Source organism: Dipodomys ordii, unplaced genomic scaffold (assembly GCF_000151885.1).
Source record: "Dipodomys ordii isolate 6190 unplaced genomic scaffold, Dord_2.0 Scaffold13, whole genome shotgun sequence".
NCBI lineage: Eukaryota > Metazoa > Chordata > Mammalia > Rodentia > Heteromyidae > Dipodomys > Dipodomys ordii.
Genome location: NW_012267229.1, coordinates 10884038 through 10906512, shown reverse-complemented (window position 1 = coordinate 10906512; position 22475 = coordinate 10884038). Strand labels below are relative to the sequence as shown.

Sequence of the window (22475 nt, the reverse complement as noted above, 5' to 3'; positions counted from 1 at the left end):
GCTCAAAAAGAAAAAGAAAAATGAGAAAATTCAGTCAAGAGAGTGGGGGAGAGAAGAAAAAGGAGGGCAGGGAAGGAAGAAGGAACGAAGCCAACCATCTAGTGGGAAGGCATGGAGAGCTGATAGAATTGAAAGTTGAGTTCGAGTACAAAGCCTTGGAAGTCTCCTAGGAAAGTCCATGTTTCTTCCCAATTTTCAAATTCCTCGAAAAGAAAATCCAGCTCGTTGTTAGTCACTTATGCTTGCTTGAGTCACTTAGCCCAGAGATACAGGGAAAACACATCAATCTATATGTCTACTGTCACAGATTAGTATTTGTATAATCCTCAATATTTGTATAATCGTTCTAAGCAAAATACAAGATTCAGGTACCAAAATGGAAAAGACCCTCATATTAAAATGTTAAATGTCTCTGTGACAATGCCATAAAAAAGAAACTCTTGGCCAGAGGTAGACAAAGTCATTTCTGTAATACTATAAAGAGCCTCTGTAAACCTGAGAGAAAAGGGGAACTATTCTAGTGACAAATTGGCACCTCATGTAAGAAAATACAAATAGTTTATAAATATGAAAATATTAGCTGCCAAGGAAGTACATAAATCTGTTCAGGGTTTTTTTGTTTGTTTTGTTTTGTTTGCAGCAGTGGGGTTGGAATTGTGCTTGCTCCCCAAATGTTCTACTACCTAAGTCACATCCCCCATCCTCAGATTTGAAAACTTAAGATTGATATCAAGTATGGGCAAAAGTAAGGGATTCATGTGCTCTTAATCACAAATGGAGTTTAAATTAGTATAGCATTAGAAGAATGATTTGACTCTGCCAATTAAAATATAAAATGTTACCGTGTCTAGCTTCTGAGATTCTAATAGAATAATTTTCCAGTGAACAAACATATTTGTACAAATGGTATTCATTACAGTTTTGTTTATAGTAGCAAATAAAATTAAAAATAAATATAAGCTAAATAGTTGAATGGCTAATGATATCTTGTAGCCATCATGAAATTCTGAACTGCCATTAAAATAAATGTGTTGCCTTAGAAAGATACATTATATAAGAAAACACATAACAAATGAATATAGAAGCATAATCACAGGGGCTTGAACTCGGCCTGGGTACTGTCCCTGAGCTTCTTTTGCTCAAGGCTGGTGCTCTACCACTTGAGCCACAGCTCCACTTACAGTTTTTTGGTAATTTATTAGAGATAAGAATCTCACAAGCGGCTGGGAAGGTAGCTCAGTGGTAGAGTGCCTGCCTTGTATGCATGAGGCCCTGGGTTCGATGCCTTAGTACCATATAAGCAGAAAAAGCTGGAAGTGGTGCTATGGCTCAAATGGTAGAGTGCTAGCTGAAGAGCTGAGGGACAGCACCCAGGCCCAGAGTTCAGGCCCCACAACCGCCTGCCCCCCCCCCAAAAAAAAGAATCTCACAAGCCCAGTGCAGGTGGCTCACACCTGTAATCCTAGCTACTCAGGAGGCTGAGATCTGAGGATCGCAGTTCAAAGCCAGCCCGGGCAGGAAAGTCCGTGAGATTCATATCTCCAATAAACCAAAAACTGGAGGTGACACTGTGGCTCAAGTGGTAGAGCACTAGCCTTGAGCTTAAGAGCTGAGGGATAGCACCCAAGCCCAGAGTTCAAGCTGCACGACCAACTTCCTTCCCCAGCTGGCTTCAAAACACAATTCTCAGATCTCAACATCCAAAGTAGCTAGGATTACAGATGTGTGCCACTGGCTCCATGCTTCACAGTTTTTTTTAGGAATATGTGAGTAATTTTGTGTGATAATGCAGCTATTTTTAAGTTTGGAAGAAACTGAGCTATTAACAGTAGCTACCTACAAGGGTGATAAAAGGAGAGACATGACAGAGAACTTTCAATTTCTATGAAGTTACTGATTTCTTTAACAACAAGCATATTCCTTTCATAATATTTTAAAAAGAAGGTTTAGAGATTTTGTTACTCAAGATCCTACTGCCTCATGAATACTGAGATTACATGCATGTACCATTACACGAGACTTGTTTTTATTTATTTTTTGTTTGTTTTTTAATGAGAAATAAAGTTAATGGTCCACAATCTGCTTTAGTGGATGTATAGCATCTAGAAGGAAGAAGCTGCTGTTGTTTTTCTTTTTTATCAGTTGTGGGGCTTGAACTCGGGGTCTGGACGCTCTATCACTTGAGCCACAGCACCACCTCTAGTTTTTGAGTGATTAATTGGATATCAGAGTCTCACAAGGACTTTTCTGCCCAGGCTGGCTTTGAACCACAGCTTCCTGAGTAGCTAGGATTACAGGCATGAGCCACTGGCACCCAGCTACTGTTCTTTTTTCAAAACTACCGGGAGGCTGTAGACAGGTATCTGTGAAGAGGCCTATCACCAAATGGGTTATTGTTCTGGAGAGAAACTGGACAGTAGGTGAACAGCTGAAGAAATAATCAACATAAGACATGACAGCTGTTTTCACTCATTTGACAAGCTGAAAAGAGACTATATAGTATTCCTCATCATGGTTGGAAGTTCAGGTTATGGCTTTCATCATGGAGCTGTAAACTAGAACTATTTTATTCATTAGCATTTATCTTAGGAAGAAGTGTTTAATAGAAACACTTTGAAAAGCCCTTATGTATTCAAGGCTTAAAAAGGTAAGAAAAAAAGGTGATCAAATTTGGATGGATCCTTAGAGCAAAAAGAGGTAGAGCCCATGAGGTAGCCAGACCTGTGTCTGCTGAGCCTGGCCTTCTTCAAAACCCTATATCTTTAGTAATACAATTGAATTCTTGGATTGTCAGGTGAAGACAGGTGTGTCATCTTGTAATGGGACTATAAGAGGACATCTAAGTTGAAACTGGAGCAGAAGAGCCTCTACCTTGGTGAGCTATACCACCAAATAAAGGCAGTCAGCCAAAGGAACTGTGGCAAGGGCTCTAGAATTCAATGTTCTATGGGCCTGGGAATGTGGCTTAGTGGTAGAATGCTTGCTTACTAGGGTAACTCTCCAGCAAGGACCATGTTGTAGATCCCATCAAGGGCATAGTGAATAAGTCAGTAGAAAAGTTGAGCCTGGGGGCTGGAAAGGTGGCTCAGTGGTAGAGTGCTTGCCTTGCATGCATGAGGCCCTGGGTTCGATTCCTCAGCACCACATAAGCAAAAAGGAAAAAAACGGAAGTGGGGCTGTGGCTCAAGTGGTAGAGTGGTAACCTTGAGCTGAAGAGCTGAGGAACAGCACCCAGGCCCAGAGTTCAGGCCCCATGACCGGACCCCCCCCCCAAAAAAAAAAAAGTTGAGCCTGGCTGGTGGCTCAAGCCTATAATCCTAGCTACTCAGGAGGCTGAAATCTGAGGATTATAGTTCAAAGCCAGCCTGGGCAGGAAAGTCTGTGAGACTCTTATTGCCAGTAAACTATTCAGAAAAAGCCAGAAGTGGCTATGTGGCATGAAGCCCTGAGTTTGATTCCTCAGTACCATATAAACAGAAAAGGCTGCAAGTGGTGCTGTGGTAGAGTGCTAGCCTTGAGCAAAAGAAGCTCAATGACAGTGCGCAGGTCCTGAATTCAAGCCCCAGGACTGTCAAAAAAAAACAAAACAACAACAAAAAAAATTCTAGAGAAGGTGAGGGTTCCAGTTTTTCCAAGGGCAGAAAAGACAGTAGTTGACATCTGGGTTTACAAGAGAAATATAAAAGAAATTATGAATATGGATGTTGTGTTCTTTTAAATAAATCTATTCTAAGAACTATCTTAGAGAGTAATAAATTTCCTATCACTGCAGATTGTTTTATGTACTGGTGACTTCTAGATGACAATTAGGGTTCAAATGTAAAAGTGAATATTACTCAGCCTGTTTGGGAGATCTTAGGCAGCACAATGAAGCAAGAAGAACTGCAAATATAAAAACAGAATGCAAATTTTTCACCAGGAGACTATTAATTTCAGAAAAATCAGACTCATCGGGTTAATTATTAGAATTAGTAAGTCATTTTAGCAAGGTTGCTAGATACAAAAGCAATATAAAAATGGATGCATTTCTGTATATATGCCACAGACAGACAATATAGTAGAATTTTTTAGACTATGCCATTCAGAGCAGGATCCAAATGTAAAGTGCCTAAGAATAAATTTCCCACAATATTTACAAAATCTTTAGAGAAAATGATAAAAATATTGGAAGACAGTAAAGAAAATAGTTTAGTGAAGGAATAGAATCAATGAATTTAAGGCTCAATATTGTAAAGATGTCAATTCTCCCCAAACTGATACATAGATTCAATGCAATTCCAATAAAAATCCCAACAGGTTATTTGTGGAACTTGACAAGCTGATTCTAAAATTTATATGGAGGAGAAAAGATCCAAGAATAGCCAAGACATTCCCGAAGAAGAAGAACAAGGTGAGGAGAACTGCCTTACCAGATATAACAAGTTATTACAAAATTTAGTAATTAAGACAGTTTTATATTGACACTGGGATAGACAGATTAGCCCATGAATAAAAAAAATAGCCCACAAGTAAATCCAGAAATCTATTTGTGACAGAAATGCTGTTGCCATTTTGGTTGGGGAAAGGATGGCTTTTACAAGAAATAGTTCTGGATAACCAGGCATCCCTCTGGGAGCAAAGGAAATGGCATGTTTTTCCCATACCAGACAAAAACATCAATCCAGCTGACATAGGATGAAATTTAAAGGACAAGACTATAAATTATAAAGACAATAGTGTAGGAACATATACTTGTAACCTAACAATAGAAAAGAAATTCTTAAATTTTAAAATGTTGATAAGCCTTAAAATGGATTAACTACATGAGAACACATAGATTCTGCTCATACATAAATACTGAAAAGGAAAATGAAAGGACAAGCCACAAACTTAGGAAGATAGTTTTCTAACACAAATAACAGATAAAGAAAACCAGACTGGATAAAAAAACTAATTGACCAGGCATGAATGGCTCATGCCTATGATCCTAGCTACTCAGGAGGCTGAGATCTGAGGATCATGGTTCAAAGTCAGCCTGGGAAAACAAATCCAGGAGACTCTTTAATTAGCAAGCAAAAAACTGAAAATAAAGGTATGGCTCAAGTGATAGAGCACCAGCCTTAGCAGAAAAAGCCAAACCAAGAGTGTGAGGCCTGAGTTCAGACCTCAAGAAAAAAACAGATTAATAAGAAAACAATCCACTAGATGGGCTGGGAAGTTGGCTTAGTGGTAGAGTGCTTGCCTTGCATGCATGAGGCCCTGGGTTTGATTCCTCAGTACCACATAAACAGAAAAAGCTAGAAGTGGTGCTGTTGTTCAAGTGGTAGAGTGCTAGCCTTGAACTGAAGAGCTGAGGGACAGTGCCCAGGTCCAGAGTTCAGGCCCCACAACTGGCAAAAAAGAGAGAGAGAGAGAGGAAGGAAGGAAGAAAGGAAGGAAGGGAGGAAGGAAGGAAGGAAGGAAGGAAGGGAAGGAAGAAAGAAAAAATAATCCACTAGAACATTGAGGAAAACACTGTAAAAGATGGTGAACTTCATTAAATATCAGCATAAGTAGAAGTTTAATTAAAATCTGACAGCAGATTAGGATACAGGACAAGTGGAACATTTTACATTGGTAGTAGTAGTATAAATTAGTACAACTACACTGAAAACAATTTGCCCTTATCTGGTAAGCTTAAACATGCTTATACCTGGAATTTGTATACATATACATGAAACACACATGCAAATTCATACTTGCAGTGGGATAGTTAACTAAGCAATGAGTATCAGGAGTAGAATGAGAAAAACAATACTTACTTGATCTCAAATTGGAACACTAAACAGTAAAGAGATTTGTCAGTTACACACAACAACCTGGATAATCCTTAAGAAAATAATGTTAAAACAGGAGGCTATAATGCTTGATAAGAAATGTGCTCAGGGCTGGGAAGGTATCTCAGCGGTAGAGTGCGTGCCTTGCAAGCATGAGGCCCTGGGTTCAATTCCTCAGCACCACATAAACAGAAAAAGCCGGAAGTGGTGCTGTGGCTCCAGTGGTAGAGTGCTAGCCCTGAGCTGAAGAGCTGAGGGACAGTGCCCAGACCCAGAGTTCAGGCCCCATGACTGGCAAAAAAAAAAAAAAAGAAATGTGCTCATTATCTTACCCACGTAATTGTGACCCCTATATACAGTATTTTCACAATAAAAATATATTAAAAGAAACGAATGTTACTCCTTCATTATGATTCCATTTTTATCACAAAAATAGACTGAATAATAACAAAATATATGGGATTAAAATAAAGGGAATGAAAAAGTTCTAAGTTTACTGTGAGAGGGTAAGAAAGAGATCAGCAGGATAGATGAGTCCAAAGAGAACTTCTAAGTTAAATTGAATGATGGATATCCTTTTTTATAATAAATTTGAAGAACTTTAAAAAAAATTGTGTGATACTAGTGGTTTATGCCAATAATCATAGCTACTCAGGAGGCTGATCTGAGAATCATGATTCAGTTGAGCCACGTCTGTGAGACTCTTATTTCCAATTAATCATCAAAAAGCCTGAAGTGAAGCTATTTGGCTAAAATAATAATGTGCTGGCATGGGCTGGGAAGGTGGCTCAGTGGTAGAGTGCTTGCCTTGCATGCCTGAGGCCCTGGGTTCGATTCCTCAGCACCACATAAACAAAAAGAAAAAAGCCGGAAGTGGCACTGTGGCTCAAGTGGTAGAGTGCTAGCCTTGAGCTAAAGAGCTGAGGAACAGCGCCCAGGCCCAGAGGTCAGGCCCCACGACTGGACCCAAAAAATAATAATAATAATAATGTGCTGGCTTTGAATGAAAGCTAAGTGACAGTACCCAGGCCCTAGTATTGGCATAAGAGGCTTAAGCTCAGAGCCTGGGTGCTGTCCTAAGCTTTTGTGTTCAAGGCTAGCATTGCCACTTGAGCCATAACTCACCTTCTAGCTTTTCTTGGTAATTGGAGATAAGAGTCTCACAGATTTTCCTACTCTGTCTGGCTTTGAGCCATGATCCTCAGATCTCAGTTTCCTGAGTAGCAAGGATTACAGGTACGAGCTACCTGTGCCTGGCTGATATTTTTTGTTGTTGTTGTTTGATTGGTTGATTGTTTTTTAATGCTGAAATTATTAGCCTTCTTTCTCAAGGCTTGAGTGAGACATGAAATGGTTTTTTGGTGCCATCTACTGGTTTTAGAGTATGTAACATCATCTAGTCTGCTCTTCTAGCTCTTGGGCTAGATTTTCATCCCAGACTTAGACTTTTTAGTCTAAACCTTTGAATCTATTGCTGTATTCTCCAACAAAAGTCTTTTCTTGTTTCCCAATAAACAATAACTGAGATTTCTTTCAAACTTTTCTTTTAGGAGCCTTAGCCCACTGGGATAGTGTTTATCTTCATTATGACTGTTGGGAAGGGAAGGATAGGATGTTTATATGACCATATGAGGTGGTAGTCATTGCTATTTCTGACCTTTCTATACTAAAGAGTGCCTTCAAGAGTCTTCATGTCACTATCTCTTTTCTACATCACTTTAGATAGGGATGTACAGGAATTGTTAAATTGTAGAGAAGGGCTGGGCCCTGGTGGCTCACACATGTAATCCTAGCTACTCAGGAAGCTGAGATCCAATTATCATGGTTCAAAGCCAGCTAGGGCAGGAAAGTCTATTAGCCACCAGAAAACCAGAAGTGGCACTCTGGCTCAAAGTGGTAGAATAATGAGCCTTGAATAAAAGCTCAGGGACAAAGTTCAAGCCCTATAACCAACCAAAAAGAAAAGAAATTGTAGAGAAGGGATGGTTTATCCTTCCCTGTGTCAGAATGGAAACCTGTGGAAAACTAGCCTGTGTGAAGGAAGAGAAGGCAAAGTGTGAGTGAATTGGAAAATTCCAGTCTTAAATATGGTTTCTGTTCCAAATAAGAGTTCAGCACCTGAGGGGGGGGGGAGAGGAAGGGAGAGAAGGAGGGAGAGAGGGAGGAGAAGGAGGAAGAGGAGGGGGGGAGGAGACTCTTTCCTTCTCTCCCTTATATACTAATAAGCATAAAGTCAAAAGAAAACTGTCCTTAATAAAATACAGACCCTCCAAGGTTTTGAACTCTGGAAGGAAAATCTCTTGAGTAGGTAAAGGCAGATGGACAGTGAGACCCTAATTCCACTTCAAGTGTTTTAATTTAATTTCTCTTACCAATACCATTCTGGTTCTCAAGAAATATATTTGTTCTCTTCTTAAAGCACTGCTTCCAGCTGATAAAAGTAGTTCCCATTGGACTGGCTTTCCTTTATCTAAGAGCCATCTTCGGGAAGTGGCGCTATAGCTCAAGTGGTAGAGCGCTTGCCTTGAGCTGAAGAGCTGAGGGACAGTGCCCAGGCCCAGAGTTCAAGCCCCACGACCGACAAAAAAAAAAAGAAAAGAGCCATCTTGGTTCTCTCCCTAACCCATTTCTCTTTCCATTCATCTCTAAATCCAGTAGATTTATAATCTACTTCAAATGCATCCATTGTCCTTTTACCATCACCTTTCTGTTTCCACTCCATAATTTAGCTCTTGCCATTCTTGTCTTCTTTTCCAAATAACCAGAGTTGTTCTTTATCATGTAAATCAAGTAATATTTTTCAAACATTTGGTGGGGGTTTTTTTCACCTACCAAAATCCCTACACAATGGAAATGAGTAGTCTGATCTTTTCAAGCTCTTGTCTTCCCACTTCCTGCTATCCTACCCACCTCTCCTTGTGTGTGACACGCCCACAGACCTTTCAGGTTCTCATACAATAGAGCCTTCTGCTTCTTGGTCATCACAGATTCTGTGACCTAGGCCTAGAATACTAACTTGCACATTCATCTTCCTAATAGATCCCTCCCCTCGGTGTAAATTTGGTTCTTTCTGATACTCCAAGAACATTTTTCTTTTCTTTCATTGCATTTGTCATGATACGTAGTTATATATTTGTTTTAGTTATTTTATGTCTGACTTTGACCCACATTTGCATGAGTGTAAGAACTATGTGCATGTTTGGTTCACCACTGTTAACCTTGTACCTAGTCTTTTATTTGAGATAATGAAAAATAACACATGAATGTACTTAACTTTTTACCTACTGCCAAATACTGAGGTGGTTCTCATTCTAAATAATGATAAATGAGTTGAACATTTTATTTCCTTATAGTACATTATCAGGAGTGGATTTGCTAGGTCAAAAAGTATGACTTTTTAAAGCCCATAAGACATATTGCCAAATCAGTTACCTGAAAGCTTGTCCAGGCTAGAATTTTAATCTGTTTCCCTTTTGTTTTCTAGTTTTGAATATGTGGAAGATCAGAACAGTTCAAATAAAATTTAGCTTCCCACTTTCATCAAACTCACTTATTGAATGCTTACTTTGTGCCCTTTTAATGCTTATTAAGAATATAACATTTACTTATTGAGTGGCAGGTACTGGTTCCATTGTTACAGATGAGAAAGTGTAGGTATAGAAAGTTTTTTAACAGATATATCGCTCAAGTTCACACAGCTTGCCTCTCTCTTCTCAAAATATTTCATGCTTCTCCACTTACCTCCCTGTGCCAGCCCAGTTAGATTTACTCTAAAACTGCTACCCACTCAATATCCAGTGCCCCTTCTTCCCAGCTGCAGTACCTGTGTGGCAGTCCCCCTTCCATCCACCAGTCCTGCTTCCTTGACACATAATGTTCCAGGCTAGGGTGCTCTGCCTCTGTCAGACTCCTAATGAGAATATAAATTGACTATTCAGATCCCTCCTACGTGGTTTTACCCTGAGGGGCAGCACATCTCATCTTCACAATGATTATTATGAGTAAATGGCACCCCAGAAATACTTTTGTTGTTGTTGTTTTGGGGGGTGGGGGGTGGGTGTGGGTGTGGGGGGGGGTGTTTTGCCAGTACTAGGACTTGAACTCAGGAACTCATGCTCTTGGTTGGCTTTTTTGTTCAATGCTTGTGTTCTACCACTTGAGCTCCACTTCCAGCTTTTTGCTGATTATTTGGCCATATGAGTCTCTTAGACTTTTCTGCCAAGGCCAGTTTTGAACCATGATCCTTAGATCTTAGCTTCTTGAGTAGCCAGAATTACTGATAGGAGCCACCAGCACCCAACAGGATTGGGATATCCATTTTAACCTAGCATAGTTCCAAGCCCCTGACCATATAGTAATTATGTAAAGAGCACACATTCTGCTCCTGGAGATTCTTGACTTTAAACTCTAAGGATCTTGAGCTACTGGGGAAAGATACAAAGTGTTTACTTGAATCTGTACCCCACACAGGAAGGTAGGTTTGATGAAGCAGGCTGCATGTTTGTTGTTTATTCCCATTAATAACTCCTGTAATTTTTTTAACTTTTCAGGCTCTTCCTGCTTGTCCAATCCAAGCCACTTGTGAAGCTGCCTCCAAGGAGGAAAACAAGGAAAAAAATCGATATGTAAACATCTTGCCTTGTGAGTGTTTTGTAGAATTTCCTGGACTATAACCTCAAATTATACCTGTTGACAGATTTTCTGAAGATGGAAAGAATCTTGCAGTTGGTCACAAGAAACCTGTAGCCAGGTTAGAGTACCCTGGAAATCCCATAGAGACAATTGAGGCAGTTGATCAGGATTTCTGTTGCAGGCCTAAAGTTTCTAGAGTCCAAGGAGGATAACTTCATAGGATACAAGAGGATATGAGTTGTAATGAGGGTAGTTTTTTTGGTTGTTGTTGTTTTTATGTTGGTCGTGGGGCCTGAACTCTGGGCCTGGGCGCTGTCCCTCAGCTCTTCAGCTCAAGGCTAGCACTTTACCACTTGATCCACAGCACCACTTACGGCTTTTTCTGCTTATATGTTGCTAGAGGAATCGAACCTAGGGCCTCATGCATGCGAGGCAAGCACTCTACCACTGAGCCACCTTCCCAGCCTGTAGTGCTCATTGGAAGAAATTCCAGTACAGAGTTTTCTTCAAACACTGAGTTAATTTTCCCAGTTAGTCACTGCTAATCAGTTGTTCTTATCTAGGTATTAGGCACATCTCCAGATAGGATGTGCCTAATCCAATGGGGTGTGAGAGAAAGATATTTAAACTATTTGGGGGGGGCGGGGGAAGTCAGTCATTGAGCTTGAACCCAGGGCCTGGCTACTGCCTCTGAGCTCTTCTGCTCAAGGCTAGTATTCCACCACTTTGAGCCACAGCTCCACTTTGGGTTTTCTAGTAGTTAATTGAAGATGAGTCTCACAGGCTTTCCTGCCCTGGCTGGCACAACCCTCACATCTCAGCCTCCTGAGTAGCTAAGACTACAGGCATGGGCCACCAGCATCTGGCTTGAACTTTATTTTTATTGGCTGTTGAAAACTCTTTTTTTTTTTTTTTTTTTTGTCTGTGTGGGGCTTGAACTCTTCTGGGCCTGGACCCTGTCCCTCAGTTCTTCAGCTCAAGGCTAAGCACTCTGCCACTTGAGCCACAGCACCACTTCCAGTTTTCTCAGTGGTTTGTTGGAGATAAGAATCGCATGGACTTTCCTGCCCTGGCTGGCTTTGTTTGTTTGTTTTTTGTCAGTCATGGGGCTTGAACTCTGGCCCTGAGCCCTGTCCCTACATTCTTCAGCTCAAGGCTAACCCTCTACCACTTGAGCCATGGTACCACTTCCGGTTTTCTGGTGGATTATTGAAGATAAGAGCTTCACAGCCTTTCCTGCCCAGGCTGGCTTTGAACTGTCATCCTCAGGTCTCAGCCTCCTTAGTAGCTAGGATTACAGGCATGAGCCACCAGCACCTAGCACTTTCTCTGTTTATGTAGTACTGAGGAATCAAACCCAGGGCTTCATGTATGCTAGGCAAGCACTTTACCACTAAGCCACATTCCCAACTTCCAGCTTTTTTGAGTAGATAAGTATAGATAAAAGTCTCACAGACTTTCCTGCCTGGACTGGCTTCAAACCACAATCCTCAGACCTCAGCCTCCTGAGTAGCTAGGATTACAGGCATAATTCACTAATGCCAGGTCCTGCTCAAATTTTTATTGGTGAGATATGGGACCACAAAAGTAGAGATTATTCTACTAGGCCCTTCCTATTTGCATACATAGATGAGTGTATATTTATTACATAGTTTTAAATACAGTTGGTATATTGTACATATTGTTCTGCCTTTTTTAACATTGTCCATGTGTCTATCAAGAAATATTTTTCTTTTTTTTTCTTTTGTGCCATTACTGGGGCTTGAACTCAGGGCTTGGGCACTGTCTCTTAGCTCTCTTTTTTTGTTGTTTGTTTGTTTTTTGGGTCCGGTCATGGGGCCTGAACTCTGGGCCTGGGCGCTGTCCCTCAGCTCTTCAGCTCAAGGCTAGCGCTCTACCACTTGAGCCACAGCCCCACTTCCAGCTTTTTTCTTTTTGCTTATGTGGTGCTGAGGAATCGAACCCGGGGCCTCAGGCATGCAAGGCAAGTGCTCTACCACTGAGCCACCTTCCCAGCCCCTCTCTTACCTCTCTCGTAAAGTCTACCACTTGACTACTTGAGCCACATGACTACTTTTGGTTTTTTTGGTAATAAATTGGAGATTAGAATCTCTCAGATTTTTCCTAACTAGTCAGGTTTCAAATCAATATCCTCAATCTCAACCTCCCGAGTAGCTAGAATTATAGGCATTAGCCTGGCAACTGGTAATTTTTCCTTTTTATCAACTGTTTAGTATTCTGTACTTTGGATATATTATTCCCTTGTGGTAGAAATGTTTTTCAAATTTTGAGTGTTAAAAACAATATTGGGATGCCAGGCATGGTGGCTCACGCAAGTAATCCTAGCTACTCAGGAGGCTGAGATCTGAGGATCATGGTTCAAAGCCAGCCTGGGCATGAAAGTCTGTGAGACTCTTATTTCCAATAAACCATCAGAAAACCGGAAGTGGTGCTATGGCTCAAGTGGTAGAGTACTCACCTTGAGCTGAAGAGCTGAAGGATAGAATCCAGAGTTCAAGCCCCACAACTGACAAAATATATATATATATTGAGGCTAGGAATGTGGCTTAGTAGTAGAGCACTTGCCTAGCATGCATGAAGCCCTGGGTTTGATTCCTCAGTACCGCATACCACATAAACAGGAAAAAAAAAAAAAGTGGCACCGTGGCTCAAGTGGTAGAGTGCTAACCATGGGCAAAAGAAGTTCAGGATCAGTGCCCAGGCCCTGAGTTCATGCCTCATGACTGGTTGCGTGCGTGCGTGCGTGCGTGCATGTGTGCGTGTGCGTGTATGTGTGTGTGTGTGTGTGTGTGAGAGAGAGAGAGAGAGAGAGAGAAAACAGATATAATGGTTGTAATCGCAACTACTTAGGAGGTTGCCAGGTGCCAGTGGCTCACACCTGTAATTCTGGCTACTCAGGAAGCTGAGATCTGAGGATCACAGTTCAAAGCCAGCCTGGACAGAAAGGTCTCTGTGAGACTCTTATCTCCAACTAACTGCTCAAAAAACCAGAGGTGGAGCTATGTGGCTCAGAGTGGTAGAGCACTAGCCTTGAACAAAAGAGGTCAAGGACAGCACCCAGGCCGAGTTCAAGCCCCACAACCAACAAAAAATAACAAACCTACTACTCAGGAGGTGGAGTTCATAGTTTGAGGCCAGCCCTGGAAAATACTTAGCAAGACTCCATCTCTACCAATAAAGCTGGATTTGGTGGCACACATCTGTCAACATATAAGACATGGTAAATAGGAAGATCATGATGCTTGCCAACCTGGACAAAAACATGAGACTCTAATTCAAAAATAATTAAAGCAGAAGCTGGGAATGTGGTTCAGTGATAGAGTGCTTGCCCTAGCATGCATGAAGCCCCAGGTTTGATTCCTCAGTACCACATATACAGAAAAGGCTGGAAGTGGCACTGTGGCTCAAGTGGTAGAGTGCTAGCCATCATCCCACAGAGGCTCAGTGACAAAGTCCAAGCCCTGAGTTCAAGTCCCAGGACTGGCAAAAAAAAAAATTAAAGCAGAAAAGGTTAAAAGTGTGGTTCAACTGGTAGAGTGCCTAACAAGCATGGAGCCCTGAGTTCAAGCAGAATAAGAAAAAGAAAAAAAAATTTTGGAGTGACTTCTTTATGAACATATGTCTCAGTCCACATAGGTCCAGATGACTTCACTGGCCTAGTTACATCAAGAACAGGAAGAAATCAAATTGTATTTAGTGAAGTATTAATTGCTGATTTTTTTTTTCTAGATGACCACTCTAGAGTCCACCTGACACCTGTTGAAGGAGTTCCAGATTCCGATTACATCAATGCTTCATTCATCAATGTAAGGAACCCATGCTTTTCTGTTATCCTTGTGCATGACCTTGACTACCATCTCTTAACTTCCTTCCAAATGTATATTAGGAGGGATATTTGACATCTGAAGTTTCTTCTAAGAAACTTAATTTTTTTTTTGGTGTGGGGGGGGGGGAGTTGGTCGGTCGTGGGGCCTGAACTCTGGGCCTGGGCACTGTCCCTGAGCTCGTCAGCTCAAGGCTAGCACTCTATTACTTGAGTCACAGCTCCACCTCTGGCTTTTTCTGGTTAATGTGCCGAGGGATTGAACCCAGGGCCTCATGCATGCAAGGCAAGCACTCTACCACTGAGCCATCTTCCCAGTCCCCCAAACTTAAAAATTTTTTAAGTGACCTGTTTTTTGACAGTCCTGGTGCTTGAACTCAGGGCCTACGCTCTATCCTTGAGCTTCTTTCTGCTCAAGGCTAGCACTCTACCACTTGAGCCACAGCTCTACTTCCAGCCTTTTCTGTTTATATGATATCAGCCCAACTAACCTCTTTTTAAAAAACAAAATCAATCATGTAGTTTAAAATGAGTCATTTTTGTCATCATTCACAAAAGCTACCCATATAGAAATCCAAATGGAATCTGAATCTAAATGTTTTTCTCTGAGTTAGTGAACCCTTTACTAAGCTTTTTCAAATAACTTAATAGTAAGATTATACAAAATAATAGTAAAATCAAGGGAGAACAGAACAATATCTGACTCCAAGTCCAGTTAGTCATGTCTAGTATAAACTAAGCCTGCTGGAAGGGAGGTGGTCCCAGCCACTGTGGAGGGATAACAAGCAGAGGGCATGCATGGGTTCTGTAGCTTAGGGAACAAAAAGGTAGGCCAGTTTGACTGGTGACAGAAGGAGGCAAAGCAGAGCCATTACACAATTGGCAAGGAAGCGTCTAGCCTAGTCTTAATATATCCTTAATAGTTCATCAGTTTTAATTACAAACTTAAACAACTCTGCTCTGCTCTTGTTTGAACTGGAATAGGAAATTACTTCAGACTTAGGTCCCTGCTTTTATTTGGCCACTACCTTAACTGTATTTGACATCATCAGCTTGGCGCAACCTAGTGTCCCATCTGAGCATCCTCTGTCATTGCCTATGTTAACTGCTATATTGAGAGGGCCAAAGGGTGACCCATGATCCTTAAATCTGGTGACTTCACTATCCTAAGACTTCTGAAGTAAACACTACATTTAAACAATTAGATTGAGAAGACATTCAGCTTGAACAATAAAGAATGGAAAAGAAAATTACTGTCTGTTATTAGTTTTTCAAAGGCTTGTAGGAACCCTAGGTCCCTTGGTTTCAAGTTGCCCACCATCTGTAATGGAGAAGTTCATTGTCAACATTGGCTGTCCCCAAAAATGGTCTGCACCTGATAAAGAATTCTCAAGAAAGCAGTCCTTTGTCCTTCCCACTGTCCTTCCCAGCTTCATCCCTGGAAGTACCTCTGATGTTTCTGTCTTGAAGCTCTTCCCTATTAACATTAAATACTACATTGTCAAATGCTTATAAAGCATCAAACACATGGTCTAGCCTAGGAGTTGGTATTTGGCTATTCTTACACTAGTATTCACCAGTTCACTTTAAGAAGACTACCTAGACCACTTGAGTTTTTGTAATCTTTGAGTTTTGTTTCCAAAGCTAGCTCTTTGGGAGTTCCTGGAATGGAAGCTTTTGTTTACTGCCTGGACTTTTTCACCAGGGAGACTTGTAAACTGGTTGAGAGTCAGACTGCAAATTTCATTCCTACTGACTTTTGGTTTTCACTTTTCTTTTTTATCCCTTTTCCCTTTCCCCAGGGCTACCAAGAAAAGAATAAATTTATTGCTGCACAAGGTAAAGTAATGCTAACATTTTAGGATTAACCATGCTCCTATAGTGGGTTCAGGTTTTTTTTTTCCCTCAAATACTAAATGGATTAATGAGAGTAGTAAGTTTTCTATAATTATCATCTAAAAGAAATATAATCTGCCTTACAAGTTTACATTGAAGAGAATTTCATCTTCATGATTTAATATCCAAGGCCCTTTGAAAGTACTTGTTTTGTATATGTGTATTTAAAAGACTGCAGAAGCCTATACACACACACACACACACACACACACACACACACACAATCACAATCACAATCAGATGAGACCTTCTGGCCTTATCAGTTAACCTTAGATTCTAGCCACACTACTTAGCGTTTCAGTTTGGAATCAGTCTACACAGAGTATCAGCAACCTCACTGATCCAGATTGGTTATAGGTCTGGAGCCAGCGCCAGTGGCTCACACCTATAACCCTAGCTACTCAGGAGATTGAGATCTGAGGATCAAGGCTCAAAGCCAACCCAGGCAGGAAAGTCCATGAGACTCTTATTTCTAGTTAACAACCAGAAAACCAGAAGTGGTTCTGAGACTCAAGTGGTAGAGCACTAGCCTTGAGTGAAAGAGTTCAGGGACAGCGCTCAGGCGCAGAATTCAAGCCCCACAACTGACCAAAAAAAATCATAGACCTGAACTCCACTATTATTCACAGATAGGTAGTGGAGGGTCCTTCAGAGGAGGGCTCTGTTCCATGACCCTATAAACACTCTGCATCTATTCCCACAACCTGATATTCTTTTCTTTCCTTTTATTTAACTGTATTTTCTTTTTGTCTTTTCTCTTTGGTACTGGGGATCAAACCCAGAACATTGCACTTACTAGGCAAGTGCTTTGCCACTGATCTACATCTCAGCCCCACATATAACCTGACATTCTGGTGAGATGTTTTCAGAGCCCCTAGCAAAGATGTTTTGATGTTTTCAGCAGCTGAAGAGATTTCATAATGTTATTGTTCACTGATGCTAATTTATTATTAAATTATTTACCAAACATATACTAACCATCTACTATGGGCCAGGTACTGGACTTAATAATGCAGATATGAAAGGAAAAAAACCCTTCTCATCTAATATAGAGGTGATCATGTCTTGTCTTTCCTGGTCAATTCTGTTCCCCATCTATGCTTTCCTGGTTTCCTTCCTAGACATTTTTTTTTCCAGTCCTGGGACTTGAACACAGGGCCTGGACACTGCCCCTGAGCTTCTTTTGCTTAAGGTTAGCACTCTACCACTAAGCCACATTCTCAGCCCTTTTTATACCAGCTAAACTTGAATAACACTCAGGATCCTCAGCATTCTTAAACCTTTGATAGGCTTATGTGCCTTCTTCTGTTGGACTGGCTGCTGCCTCTCTTGAGCTCCTGAGCCACATTTTCAGACCATTTTGTGTACCTCTATCTGGATAATACAAGACTGTTTAGATTGAGTATCAGAAACTAAGGTAAAACTTACTTAGCTCCAAAACAACATTTTATCTTATATTCTTTGGCTACTAGGAAGACTATAATGTAGCCACCTAATTAGCAAACCAGATTCAGTAGTATGTGTTCTTGTTCCCTTTTCTTCCAGCACCATGCAATAGTCTGCTGACTTGTGTGTGCCTTTGTGCCTCAGCTTTGCACTCTTCATTCCTACTGGCTTTTCTCAAAGCAAAACTTTAGTCAGGGCTTTCCTGAAAATCTTGTATTTACCCTTCTTGCTAGGAGCATCCTTGCTTAGCCCAGCCTCTACCCTGTTGGAGGCTGGTACCTCTACTCCTTTCAATTATGGAATCTTTCTGCTTTATCTTCTACCACTGCCTGCAGTCTATACTGACCTTGAGGAACTCCTTACAGGCCCTAGACATGTCCTTTATCTTGGTGCTATTCCCCCACTGCCCCATGTTCTGCCCAACACACACACTTGCCTCTCCTCTCTCTTGCTCCCTTTCTAAGCTCCCATCCACTTGAGACCCATGATACCTTCCAAATACTACCTTCTCCAGAACATGGTCCTCATGCCTGAAATGTGTATTTGGGCCCTATAAATATTTCTGGTGTATTCCTTTTTCTTTCTTTCTTTCTTTTTTTTGTCAGTCGTGGGGCCTGAACTCTGGGCCTGTGCACTGTCCCTCAGCTCTTCAGCTGTAGACTAGCGCTCTACCACTTGAGCCTCAGCCCCACTTCTGGCTTTTTCTGCTTATGTAGTGCTGAGAAATCGAACCTAGGGCCTCATGCACGCAAGACAAACACTCTACCACTGAGCCACCTTCCCAGTCCCTCCTTTTTCATTATTGTTTTTCTTTTATGTTTTTCTTCTCATATGGAGCATTTCACAAATATGCAAGTTCTCATTACTTGGGGACCATGCTAATCTTTGTATTATTCCAGTTTAAGTTATGAGCACTGTCTGTCTTTCTAAAACTTTTATTTGGAGATGCGGATATAGTTCAGTAGAAGAGCACTTATAATATCCTGTACTGAAAAATACCTAGCACCAATTTTTTAAATGGTTTTACTTTTACCAAAGGGAATAATTAGAGGAATATATGATGAAAAGCATCAAAAGAACCAAAAGTTTGACTATCACATGAATGTGTCAAGGAAACTGGGCCCATGGCTCACACCTGTAATCCTAGCCACTCAGGAGGCTGAGATCTGAGGATCACAGTTCAAAGCCAGCCAGGGCAGGAAAGTCAGAGAAACTCTTACCTCCAATAAACCACTCAGAAAACCAGAAGTGGTGCTGTGGCTCAAGTGGTGAGAAAACTAGCCTTGAGCTAAAAAGCTCAGGGATAGCACCCAGGCCCAGAGTTCAAGCCTCATAACCGACAAAAAGAAAAAAGTGTCAGAGACCTCCCAGTAGAATTCAGTCTCAACTCTGAGTTAAGATAGTATTTGCTATTTCTATCATCACAAGTATATCAATATTACAGTGTAGCACAGAAAACAGTGATGTTTTATATAGTTTTTCCTTCTTTTTCAGGAGTTAATGGTGCCTTGCTTTCCTAGTCACTTAATTTTCTTTTTAATAGACCACTAGACTGTCTCCTTAACTCGTTAGTAGATAATATCTTCTCTAAGCACTTTATATATATAAAGTTTTAATTTTTTTCAAGTTTAATTTTTTTTCTTAGAATCTTTTAGGACTTTTTGTCTTCAGTTCCACAATTGATCTATTGCCCTTTATCCTGGCAAACTTAACTAAGACTTCCCTTTACCAACACTCTGGTCATTCCATTAGCATTTCTATTATTAGTGCCCATTTCTTTCTCTTTGTATGCTACATTATTTTTGAAGCTTCCAGAAAAAGATTATATGGCAAATTTTTAATCTAGCCTGAAAAGATCGCTCAATCTTTCTGGAACTGATGATACCCATCTTGGTGTGAAGGGAAAAAGCAAATGCCAAATATGCACTTGTCTGGACTCGTAGTGTAGATATTCATTCTCAGTTATCTTATCCATGGAGACTACTGTGTTCTATTCTTTTTTGGCAGCCTTCTTAACCCACAACCCTAGCGAAATGTTAGGCACATACGTGATGGATACAAAAGAAAAGTTTAGTTAGTAGGTGAATGGAAGGATAGGTAGGTTGGATATTCCACTGAGAACATGTGGACACAGGCTTCCAAAAGTCGAGAATAGATATTCCCAATTTCCTAGCAGCTATCTTCCATTTAATGTGTGTTCTCATCTTGCTATTGGCTTCTTTAGGACCAAAGGAAGAAACAGTGAATGATTTCTGGAGGATGATCTGGGAACAAAATACAGCCACCATTGTTATGGTGACCAACCTGAAGGAGAGAAAGGAGGTAAGTGGAGAAATTAGATAGCAAGTTGCAAGTCTTGTGGTATAGATGTAGCCAACAGGGTGTGCCCCGCTGTAGCTCTGAGTTTGAACATGGCTTTTTGTGGCTGTTGTGCCAATAGATCATACCGACAGAAAAAGGCTAATAAGTCTGTCAGACTTTTCTATGGCCTGGAAGTCTCAGAGTTCTCTAGATGCCATTCTCATGTCTGATAGTTAACTTGCTCTGGGGAAGACTTGAGCCACTAGCCAAGGAAAAGCTTTGCTCACCTGGTTTCTCTAGTTCCTTGAGGCTTTGGGTATATCCTTAGCAGAAAGAATTTTATGGGACTGAGACCCTACAAGAGTACAAGAGAATCTGAGGATTGACCCTGACCCTGCAAGCTTTGACTGCTCCTTTTTCTTTTGTGTCTGTTAAATCTATTCCTGGCCTGGCCAGCTCTGTCACTGAGCCACAGCCGTAACTAGTGCCAGTCTGATGAGTCCTGGATCAACCCCCAGTGAGGAATCCCGTTCATAACAGTCTTAAGGATGGCTATTTTCCCTCAACCTGACCTCTGGCTCTTAGAAGCTGTCTAAGGCCTAGATAACAGAAGGGCTTATGTTTATAGTCTGCAATAACCCATCATGGTAGTCTCCTCATAGTATCCTACTGGTCTCAGGCATTCAGACAGGCTTACCCAAGAGACTGCACTGGGATATTATAAGTAAAATGGGTGTCAGAATGTATGTCTGTTTTTTTCTAGTGTAAATGCGCCCAGTACTGGCCAGACCAAGGCTGTTGGACCTATGGGAATATTCGTGTGTCTGTAGAAGATGTCACTGTCCTGGTAGACTATACAGTACGAAAGTTCTGCATTCAGCAGGTACTGACTGCTTCCTCCCTCTCCTGGTTCTTGTTTAAGATCTGCTGACCAGTAAAGGATGGGAATAGCCAGGTCATCCCCAGTCCTGATCTAGGTGCTCAGGAATTGCTAAGTGTGCCATGTATTTGCAACTTCTCTGTTAAAGCCAAGGGAGCAACAGTGTCATGATTTGGAAGAAAAAACATGTGATTACCCTTAGATGTGCAGGCCATATAAACAGGGAACATTGGGGTGTAGGGCAGATTCCTGAGTGCTGGGCTCCCCTCTATTTTCCTGCTTTGAAGGCTCCTAAGAGCAAAGATATAGTGGACCTGGTCTGAAGCCTTTGCACAAAGGAGCTGTGGAAAGGAGACTTACCAAGAGTTGAAGTCCTGAATTTTAGCTCTGGCCTATCATTTATTAGTTCTGGGGCCTGAATGGGTCATTTAAGTTCTCTGACTTTGACCTTTATCTGGCTGAGTATAATAGTAATAGCTGCAATTACCAAAAAGAGCTTCTGTCCATTATCAAAACTTGTTCATTTTATTGTATCCTCCCTCTGCTGTCCATCCCTGGGTAACAGGGTAAATATGCATCTCCTCACTTCACAGGTAGGCGACGTGACCAACAGAAAACCACAACGCCTCATCACTCAGTTCCACTTTACCAGCTGGCCAGATTTTGGGGTTCCTTTCACCCCAATTGGCATGCTCAAGTTCCTCAAGAAGGTGAAGGCCTGTAACCCTCAGTATGCAGGGGCCATCGTGGTTCACTGCAGGTTAGTGTAGTTTGACCCTGAGCTCCCACTTTCTGCGCCCTTGGCCAAAGCAGGGGGACATCACAGGACTTCTTAAAGCAGATGCATGATTGAGCCCCAGGGCAGTAGACCCAGAGATTCTGAAGTTCTCTTGTAGAATGAAGTGTATGACTTGAGGAAAGCGAAGAAAAGGCAGTCAGTCCTCCAAGGCCAGAAGCTTGCTATAAGGCCAAGTGGCTACATTGAGTGCTGGCCAAGTATTCTGCTTCCTTCAGAATACCCTGTCCTGATAGAGGTCAGGAGTGCCCAAAAGATTGGAGTTGTTGGTTCCAGACCACTCATTCTGCTGCATTTGCAATTAGAGTAAAACCCTGGAAAAAGAGTCCAAGCCTGTGGTGCCCTTTCCTGTCCACTGTCACAAGTCATACTGGCCGTTACATAACCCTTCACTCTTTGGCTACAGTGCAGGTGTAGGGCGCACAGGTACCTTTGTTGTCATTGATGCCATGCTGGACATGATGCACACAGAGCGGAAGGTGGATGTCTATGGTTTTGTGAGTCGAATTAGAGCCCAGCGCTGCCAGATGGTGCAAACAGACGTAAGTGGTCTTGGGATGAGAGGGGACAAAAGGTGGCATTCCAATACCAAACAAACATCTGCTCACCTCCAGGCCATTTAAGTTCTCTGACTTTCACTTTTATCTGGCTGAGTATAATAATAACAGCCATGCCTAACTCTGTCTGAGATCAAAAGTTTCCCCATTAGCCGGGCGCTGGTGGCTCACGCCTGTAATCCTAGCTACTCAGGAGGCTGAGATCTGAGGATTGCGGTTCAAAGCCAGCCCGGGCAGGAGAGACTGTGAGACTCCTATCTCCAATAAACCACCAGAAAACCGGAAGTGGCACTGTAGCTCAAGTGGTAGAGCGCTCGCCTTGAGCTGA

The 22475-nt window shown here is 41.6% G+C and overlaps 1 protein-coding gene across 1 annotated transcript in view; it reads left to right on the top strand.

The window, feature by feature from the left end:
• Ptpra (protein tyrosine phosphatase, receptor type, A) overlaps window positions 1–22475 on the top strand; it is a 119934-nt gene that overhangs the window by 86062 nt on the left and 11397 nt on the right. The window contains exons 9-15 of the mRNA XM_013011041.1: window positions 10346–10436; window positions 14178–14254; window positions 16074–16110; window positions 19838–19935; window positions 20678–20797; window positions 21388–21554; window positions 21997–22212. Coding sequence (XP_012866495.1) covers window positions 10346–10436; window positions 14178–14254; window positions 16074–16110; window positions 19838–19935; window positions 20678–20797; window positions 21388–21554; window positions 21997–22212 — 806 coding nt within the window. The remainder of the gene's footprint in view (window positions 1–10345; window positions 10437–14177; window positions 14255–16073; window positions 16111–19837; window positions 19936–20677; window positions 20798–21387; window positions 21555–21996; window positions 22213–22475) is intronic.